The sequence below is a fragment of the Bidens hawaiensis genome, unplaced genomic scaffold (assembly GCF_021521415.1).
Source record: "Bidens hawaiensis isolate Kalapana, Puna unplaced genomic scaffold, B.hawaiensis_p1.1 tig00031472_1, whole genome shotgun sequence".
In the NCBI taxonomy this organism is placed as follows: Eukaryota; Viridiplantae; Streptophyta; class Magnoliopsida; order Asterales; family Asteraceae; genus Bidens; species Bidens hawaiensis.
Genome location: NW_027495306.1, coordinates 271,382 through 281,557, shown reverse-complemented (window position 1 = coordinate 281,557; position 10,176 = coordinate 271,382). Strand labels below are relative to the sequence as shown.

The following is a 10,176-nucleotide window of genomic DNA, read 5'->3' as shown; positions in this document are numbered from 1 at the left end:
AAACTGCTTTTCAGGTGTACCTAAATCGGAGTAAGTTGGTGATCTGTTACTTGCCTGAAGTGTGTGGTCGATGCTATGTGAATAGAAGCAAGGGTGTTAGTAGTAAGAACGTTTAGTTAACGAATTAGTTTTGTTTGTACCACCTAGACTGTAAAACAATGATAGAACAAAGAAATGTAATATATTGTAAATTAGTTTGTAATGTTTCTTTATAAACAATGTGCTGATACCAGAGGTGTCTGTTACATTCCCGTTTTACGCTTGCGCATTGTGCTAGTCGGGGTGTGACATTTAAGGTTCCCGACACCATTGGGTCTTTATGCGGTTTTATATCTGGTATTCATTTTGATGAATATTAAAACAATGTTTGAATAAAGCGAACCCGCAGTGTATCGGCTTAAGTCTCTAAACTTGATCGCTTACTGTACTTTATGTACAAAATGAATTACAGACTTGATCAAACCATACTGTGAGTCATACATTGTCCCCTTGCTCGCGTCTTATTACCGTTAAGAAACGGACCACAAGGGACACAATGTATGTAAATCGACAGATTAAATCGCGCATACTCATCCATGGGAACGGACCTTAGGGTATTACTTGATAGCGATGTAAGGCCCCGAACCCTGGGAACCCCACAGTTGGTATTCATTCAAAACACTCATAAAAATAATTAAACTTGAAAACAATTCTTTTCATTAAAATAAACATCACAGAGTATAATTCGGCAGAAAACGTAAATAAATGAATGAGTTCCCAAAACCGGGAATTTTGCCCAAAACAAAAATTAAGTATAACTTTTATAAGTCTTTTGAAATAAAATGTTCATAAACAATTCTTCATTCCAGTATGCCCTTCACCGTCCAAGTAGCTCCGTGCACGTCCAAGCGATAAGGCATCCTCTTCCTAATCTGAAACTCACACTAACATTCACACAAAGTCAGCTTAAGCTGAGTGAGTTCAAGTTTTAAATAAGTAACAAAAGTCTTAATAATCATTCCAACGGTTTTAAAACTGTAAACGGAATTTCATCGGTTAGGTCATCAGAATAAATAATCATCCTTACGTATGAACATCTCTATACGTGCATTCCTATATATATAAGTGTATATATATATATAACATTCAATAATAACATTCAGGGTCGAGCAAACGTACAACCCAAACACGTAACATTCAGCCCATGCAAACACAAAGTAGGCATACGCAACATTCAGTAGTCGAGACGACTACAACATTCGCCAAATATTGGCCATTCTAAAATATATATATATATATATATATATATATATATACATATACATACACACATTCTTTAACATTCCAAGGCCTACCGATACTAGCAAGCCTATGTAAAATCGTTTAAAACATTTCATCAAGTAAGAAAACACTTAGGTGTGCATGCTAGCCCAAAAGTAAAAAGAGTAAAAATGGCATCATGAACTCACCTGAAATCAATCGAACACCTGCAATGAGCTAGGAAATCCCTATATGCACAATCACAAGCAAGGGCCTGTAAATTATACAAAACGCGTTACTAAACTAGACCGTAAGAACACTCTTGCCTAATGGGCCGTTCAAGCCCAACACTTTGGCCCAAGGCCTAACACTTGGCCCAAGGCCCAACAACTTGGCCCAAGGCCCAACAACTTGGGCCGAGGCCCAACCCAAACCCAATTACTTTACCTCAGCCCCTAAAACCTTTCAACTAACCAAATCCACCCTACGATTATGGTCGGGGCTTACCAAGTACTCGCTTCAATCTATTTCTTTATCTCCACGTGAATCGTATGTTTGTAACAATATGGACAGAATTTTCGTAACTCCAATCGATTAGGCGTATTGTGCCGGTTCTTTTGAGTAATATATCCGGAATGCCCGTTGATGCACAACTCACCCGCCGGTAATCAAATCAAGTCAAATACGCGCGTAATAAACCTTAAAACCAATTGTCAAATGAATCAGCCCCAAATGTACCAAATTCCCATTTTAATCTATTCATTCATCATAATTATGTCACCCGAGTTGATAGGGTTGACGATTCCTTTTTACAACTCTCAATTTAACATTTAAACGAAAATTCGCGCACCGCCGACTCGATTGACGAAGCACCAACCAAAACAGCCGGAGCATCAAAAAAATAATTTTCCCATAGCCCTTAAACCCCCCTAGGGCTGTACAAACTGATTCGGTCGGTCATCCAATCGATTAACGCATCAAACTCAACAATTGCCAATCCTACACCCAGTAAACCCTAGTTTTCGAACTAAAATCGATTGACCGACCTAAACACTTCCATTGGCCATGAAGTTATAATATGATGTACATGCCATACTAGTGGGATTTTGATGCGAAAACCAAACTCAAAACAGTCCCGGAAAAGCTCAATTGGACAGCCACCCGGTTAACCTACAACAAGACGTTTTTCGATCAATACGCGCAATATAAGGATCAATTAACGTGTAAAAGGCATGGGGAAACATAAAACCGACCTGGAATTGGAGTTTTCACGGCTGAAACTTGGCTGGGCAGAAGAAAAACAAGCAGGGGGGGTACAGGTCCGATCGGCGCCGCTAGGAAGAATAGAGTTAGGGTTTTCATTTTTTTTATGATATAAACAATATTACACATTGACCCTTGATGTTTAAGGGATGTGGTAACTTGGGAAAAATGTTAGATAAATTAACGTACCGGGAAGATGGTCGGGTCCACGAAAGATGCCGGACAATTCCCAAGAAAACATACATACTCTACAGGCAGGAAATCTTTAAACCGATAAATTAGCGGGCGTTACAAGCGAGGGTATATCTTGTAGTGGGGATTACGTGCTAGATTGCTTTAAACAAATCTTTTCAATAAAATAGATTCTAAGGTTTAAGTCAAGTCGGGGTGATTTTGAGAAAATCAAATTACGCCTGAATCAAGATTAAAACCAATAGCTTCTAATACTTTGTGCCTAATTGAACAAATTAAACATATCACCGAAAATTCTGAAACTTTTGTTGAAAGATTTAAGTGGACAACAATACCAATAATCGACTTAACAACAATTGTAATAAAAACTAAAAATAAAACTGTGATGGAAGGAAAACTTGATCAATATGATTCCCTGCTCGACCTCAAAATATGTACTGCTTTCTTAGTTGAAAATCTTTTTACTGCATTACATTTACTGCATTTTATTTTTGTTTTTGTTTGAAAATTTTAAAAATCCAAAAATATTTTCCTTTATTTTTCATTTTTTTCTGCTTTATTTTAGATTTACCGAGCTGGGGAATGTTATCAAAACAAAAAGAAAATGTTTTTACCCCAAATTTAAGTTAATTCATGCTTAACGTATTTTGAAGTAAATATCTGCTTAAGTTAAACATTTCCGATTTTTGATTGATCGCGTTTAAGGTATTCAATTAAAACCCTAATTGATTTTTTTAGTTGATTATTTAATTCATTTTCAAAACCCTAATTGATTTTTAAATGATTATTTAAATCATCGAATGAGATTTTTCTCATTCGTTAAGGGATTATGGTGATTCGTTAACATAGGATTTAACGAATGACATGCCATTCGTCTCCATATTCGTTATGGGAAAGTACATTCGCTTCCGCTGATCTAACAAATGGAAGTCATTCATATACTATTCTAACGAATGAAGAATTTAAAGTATCATTCATTAAGATTTCAACGAATGAAAAGATCATTCGTTACATCTTTAACGAATAAGGGTTTAAGTTAACGAATGAGGACATTCGTTATTTCAAATTTTAAAGAAACTCCTTGATTCGCGTGAAATTATTGTAGGGTTTATAATCCCTAGGCAACGAATGAACTCTTCATTCGTCTAATCACTATTTCATCCTTCTCTATCAAAACTCTTGCCAAATTTTCTCAAATATCCTCACCTTCATTTCAGAGCAATTGACTAATACCTTGTTATTCTACAGGTAATGGTGAGCATCATGATACAAAGATTATGGATTTTGATCATGGTTTTAGGGTTCAATTGTTCAATTTAAAAACCGACATGAACGGAACTTAGAACTAATCGAATGCTTAATTATTTTGATATAATTAGTAATAACTAATCTCGGATGAATGTATTAACTGTGTTTCCGATATAGTTGATTACGTCTAATTGATGAAATTTAAGATTGAATCAGCTGATTGTTCTAAAATGTTCATCGTTTTGACTTTTGATAATCTGGGTTAATTGGACTTTGACTCATGAGAGTCAAAATTACATTAAGTGTATCAGATTCGTTATAGGATTAACGAATAACCAAGTCATTCGCTAAGGTAGCGAATCTGGTTATTTGTTTGATAACGAATGACTTTCTTTTGTTGTTTGTAACGAATGGGATGTTAATTCGTTATTTATAACGAATGTGCAATTAATGTAAAGAATTGCTAACGAAAGGCTTATTCATTAGTATTAACGAATGTGACTGATTCGTTAACATAAAATCATATGAATGACTTCATTCGTTTAGGTTTATTATAACGAATGAATCGTCATTCGTTAAACAGAAGATAGTTTTGATGAATATTATACTAATATTTTATTCTTTTTACAGAATGGCTGACGAGATTATTCATAATCCTGCCCGGAACAACAACCAGAGGTTGTTCCTGAACAACAACCTGAGGTACAGGCTCAAGATCAAGAAGCAGAGGCTGAAGAAGCTCCTGTGTTATTGTCGTGGGATAAAAAGCACAATATTTGTGCGTTTTTGCTTGACAGCTTTGAAGATACACCGATATTTGGAGGGATCATTAATTTCCTATTACGATTCAGAATTTACAAGGCGATCTCCACAACTACTTTGGTTTACCAAAGTATCATCCGTGCTTTTTGGGATACGGTTAGGTTCAACGAGATAGAGAATCAGATCGAAGCTACAATTCAAGATAAGCGGGTGGTCGTGGACGTTGGTGTGGTTCGAGGTGTATTGGGTTTTAATGATACGATTGAAGATAGGTGTAAGTTTGATAAAGGGTTGATTTGTGGGTTATTCAGGAGGATACAATACAATGGGAACTTTGATCGATCGATGTACAACAAGGCTAACTTGTGCGAGCAGTACAAGTATCTTTTGCATGTCTTAATACATTACCTTGGTGGTAGAAAGGGTGGTTACGATGAATGCCACGTCAAGTTGCATTCGGCATTTGACGCTTTGGTGCTGAATAAACTGTTCAACTTCTCAGAACTGGTTCCTTTAATAGAACATCATGAGTCGACACAAGTTCTTGATGTATCCAAGGTTCCTTTAGATTATTATTGATGATCTCCAGCCTACTTTATTTAAAGATCCAACATTTGGCATACTTGATGAAGTTGGAGCATATGAATGCCGAGACTATGAGGCGCTTACGTACTTACAGAAACCAAAGTGTTCAAGATCGGCCGTGGTACAAGCGTCTGATTGGCTATCTTGCCAATATAGACTACGAGGCGCCCTCTCACGATCGTTGAGCTCATGATGATTCATATTCTGAGCGTGAGGGTGGGGATGGTGGTACTGTGGTGATGATGGTGGTGATGGTGGTCAGGGGCTGAATGCTGAGTTAACTTATTCTCAGAAGCTTAAGCGTAAGGGTAAGGAGCCGATGGTTGAGAAAAGTGAAAAACCAAAGAAACAGAGGGTTAGATGGGGCTCGGGAATTGAGATTCCAAGCCAACCGTTCGTATCTGTGAGACCGTCTACACCTGCTTCTATTCCTGTTTCTCCTACTCCTCTGATGATTCCAAGATCTCCAGTTGTTTCTAGATCTCCAACACCGGTGCAGATGCCAGTATCTCCGGTACCTCCGACTATGACTTTGATGACTACTGCTATGTCGGATCCGTATTTTGGAGATGTTTTATAGACGGTGTTAGCCCGTATGCCAAGTCCTCGACCTACAACTCCTTCTACACCAGCAAGTCCGACTGTGTTGCCTAGACCTGAGCATTTTTTCATGGCATTCAATAGTCGTCAGGGTCCTACGCAACCATTCCATCCGAACTTCTACAACATGTCTCCTAACGCTCAGATGTTTCATTTGCTGAACTTGCTACATCTACAGCAAACCTAGATGCAAGCAGACTAGGTTTCTCAAGAACAGATGCAGCGGAATAGGTATAGACATATCAGTTTATCTAGAAAGAGAACAGGGAATTGAAGGCCTTGGTTGTTTTTCAGGGGGGGGGGGGAGATTAGATAAGCAAGATGAAATTATTCTTCAACTTACGTGCAAGGAAGATGAACTGAAGAAGTTGAAGAATGATGATGAAGATCCGGATATGGGTGGTGTAGGTGACTAGCAACCGGACGGTAGTAATACACCATCGGCGGATCATGAAGGATCATGAACGTAACCAACACCCTATTTACTATGTAAGTAAAAGTATCCTTGATGCAGAATCCAGGTATTCTCACCTAGAAAAACTTATTCTTGCTTTAATTATGGCTTCCACTAAGTTAAGACATTATTTTGAAACTCATACTATTATTGTAAAAACTAATTATCCTATAAAGAATGTCCTTAGAAAACCAGAAATGTCAGGTTGAATGGCTAAGTGGGCTGTAAAACTGAGTGCTTATGATATTCAATATGAGCCTAGAAACGTGATCAAGTCACAGGCCCTAGCAGACTTTGTGGCTGATTTCAGTAGTGACATAGAGGAACAAGCCAATCTTAAAGTTCAACAGCTTAAAGAAACCAACGATCCTTGGACACTCTTCACTGATGGAGCCTCAAATGTTAAAGGAACAGGATTAGGAATACTACTAAAATCGCCACATGGGGGACATACTACCCCACTCTATAGCTTGTGAAATCCAGGCTACTAACAATGAAGCAGAATATGAAGCACTCATTGCAGGTATACAGCTAGCCAAAGGTATGAGAATCAGGTATCTTCAAATCTTTGTGGATTCATTATTGATTGCTAATCATTTTAATGGCTCATATGCAGTCAAAGGTGAGAAACTAGTTAAATATTTAGATATAGTAAAGGATCTTGCAGGATCCTTCGATTATTTTAACATTACACAAGTACATAGGGAAGAGAATGCAGGGGCTGATGCCTTAGCAAACCTAGCTTCAGCCTTGAAGCTCCCCGAGAATATAAAAATTCCTATCATTCATGTCTTATCTCCTTCAAAGGAATGCAAAGCAATGGAAGTAGATGGGAATATACTCATAGATCCTAAGGATCACCCTCATGATCATTCATCCGGGATCCTTCCAATAACAAAGTACATCCAAGATGGAGAAACCCGAAAGGCAAAAACCCCAAAGCTTTCAAAGCCAAGGGATCTCAATATACTATTATACATGATATGCTATACAAGAAATCCCTTGCGGGTCCATACTTAAGATGCATCGAAGAACCCGAAATCCAAGAAGTTTTAAATGATTTCCATAAAGGAAATTGTGGCAATCATACAAGAGGTATAGCACTATTCTGCAGGATCCTAAGGACTGGATACTTCTGGCCTACTATGAAAAAGGATGCTATGGATTAATGCGATGCTTGTCAAAAGCATGGCAACATCCTACACCAACCAACGGAACCCTTATACTCTATTGTCTCATCATGGCCGTTTATGAATCGGGGAATGGATATAGTTGGCAAACTCCCCACAGCTCCCGGTGGAAAAGTCTTTATGCTAGCAATGACTTAATATTTTCCAAATGGATAGAAGCTGAAACATTTCCTCAAGTCAGGGAAAAGGAAGTTATATCCTTTATTAAACGAAATATTATTACTAAATTTGGTATTCCTTCTGAAATTATTTGTGATAATGGTTCCCAATTTATTGGGAAAAGAGCAGCTAACTTTTGTGACAGTTGGGGAATTAAGATGATCACTTCAACACTAGTTCATCCACAAGCAAATGGCTAGGCAGAATCAAGCAACAAAATCATCATCAACAACTTGAAGAAGAAGCTTGGAGCGAAGAAAGGCAAATGGGCTGAGGAACTACCCTATATGCTTTGGGCAGATAGAACAACTCCAAAGAACGCCACAGTACAAAGACCATTCTCGTTAGTCTTTGGAGCTGAAGCAGTAATCCCTACTGAAATGGTGTATCCAACTTCTAGAACAAGCATTCGTGATCCTCAGACGAATTATGAGAATCTTGCTCAAGACTTAGATACTACTAAAGAACTTAGAGATCAAGCAAGGTTCAGAATGGCCGCTTACCAACAGAAGATAGCAAGTGCATACAACAAGAATATCAGAATTAGAAGATTCGAAGTTAGGGATTTAGTTCTACGAAAGGCTTTCCAAAATACAAATAATCCTGCTGATGGAAAGTTAGAACCCAAGTGGGATGGTCCCTACTTGATTGAATCTGAGGCCAGAAAGGTGGCAAATGGTTTATTGAATATGGAATGTGACATGCTCCCAAGGGCTTGGAATGCAATTCATCTAAAAAGTATTTTTGTTTATAAGGATCTTGGATCCTAATCAGTTTCTTCGATTCACTACTTGGTAAAATTTTACATTATGTTTATATTTATATTAATTATGTTAAGCCTTTGTTTTGTCAAGTATGTCAAGTTTACAGAATTGCCGAGCAATAGGGCTGTCAAGTGGAAAAAACGGGTTAGCCAACTCTCTCTTAAGTTTAATCGGGCTTGTCCCTAGGTTTATAAGGACTTCACCTTATCCCTTGAATTTAGGGTTTTGACACCCTCGCCTAGAGCGCACGATTATCCGGGTATGGTTGGAGGCTGTGGGACCAGTTCACTATATGTGGCTGACAATTTCATGGCTAAAAGTCATATCTTGGATCCTATGAATTAAATGGTAGACATACCATATACACAAGTTAAGGTCAATTCCAGGTTAGGCTCGTCATCGCAAACAATTGGGCCAACGCCAAAGATTGGCTCATCGCGCGTATTTATTGGGCTTGTCCTAATGTTTTCTTATGCTTGTCCACACATTTTATTGGGCTTGTCCTCACATTTTGTTGGGCTTGTCCCCAAGTTTAATTGGGCTTGTCCCCACGTGTTTGCTGGGCTTGTCCCCACGTTTTATTGGGCTTTTCCCCATGTTTTTTGGGCTTGTCCCCCAAGTTTTGTTGGGCTTGACCCCAAGATAGTTGGACTTAAATCCAACTTTTCTAACTGTTATGTTTTCTTTTGGTTATTTGTTCTAACAGGTAAACAATTCAAGACGAAAGCTATAACGATCGAGAATCCTCTATTCTAGCAACACAGATGATAAGACAGAAACCAAAAGAGTTATGCTATTAGCAAAACAAAAGTTGATCTGGGCTTCACCAGCAACATGTGGACCATCCACCTGGATCAAATCATAACAAGGTTACCATATGTCTATACATAAAGTAAATAAAGAAAGGTATCTAGGCTTCATCCCTAAAATAGATGATCCCTCGACCCTAACCACCTTTCATAATTGTCTTAAGGATCATCGATCCTGAAAGTTATAACTACTATTGTTCAAACAAACTAGCATCAACAAACACCAATCAAAAACTTATCAAAAATGGGCTCCGGACTTGTCTTTGATATCCATTATCACCCATTATCATCACCTACCCCTTCACCACACCTCGGTCACCGTCACCAGCATCCTTGATCTCCAGAACATCATCCTTGGCCCCGCTCATCCTAGCATCCTCGTTCCTCTTCTCATCTCCAGCATCCTCGCCCCTTTCACCAAAACCAGCAAGTGTCTTCTTCCACATAGCCACGTTCCAAGTAGACCTATCAAAGCTGGCATCCTCACCTTCTTCAGCGATCATGATCCTGGCTGTAAGCACTGCCTTGCTGGCCCACACATTAATCTGTTCCGTAACCTCCACCACTTGCTCCTCGGCTCGGATATCCGCAAGGGCCAACCGATCTTCCAGAGCATCCTTCTCCATCTGAAGCTTCGCAATCAGCTCATCCTTCAAGGATATCCCAGTATGTTACTTAGCCAGCTCATTCTCTGCGCTAGCCATGTTTTCATCATATAGAGCTTTGAAACTGGCTACATCCTGCAAAAGATTACCAGTTAAAGATACGAACGAACCATCTATACCTAGGCGTTTTGGTAAAAAATTAACAAATGTGATTTTACAACCAAATTAGTAAATGGGACTTGGTGCTTTCTTGAAATGAATGTAAAACTTGCTAGAACACAGAGATTTGTTGCGAGGAAAACACTC

The 10,176-nt window shown here is 38.5% G+C and overlaps 1 protein-coding gene across 1 annotated transcript; it reads left to right on the top strand.

Annotated features, from left to right (window-relative positions):
• Positions 1–7,979: 7,979 nt before the first annotated feature.
• Positions 7,980–9,212, top strand: LOC143582159 (uncharacterized). The gene is made up of 2 exons (XM_077064789.1): positions 7,980–8,370; positions 9,163–9,212. The coding sequence occupies exons 1-2, from the start codon at positions 7,980–7,982 to the stop codon at positions 9,210–9,212; spliced, it is 441 nt and encodes a 146-aa protein (XP_076920904.1).
• Positions 9,213–10,176: the final 964 nt, after the last annotated feature.

Coding starts and splice junctions, on each gene's coding strand:
- LOC143582159 (XM_077064789.1), top strand. CDS start 7,980: ATGCTTTGGGCAGATAGAACAACTCCAAAGAACGCCACAGTACAAAGA. Junction 8,371..9,162: donor GGCCAGAAAGGTGGCAAATG/GTTTATTGAATA, acceptor TTGTTCTAACAG/GTAAACAATTCAAGACGAAA.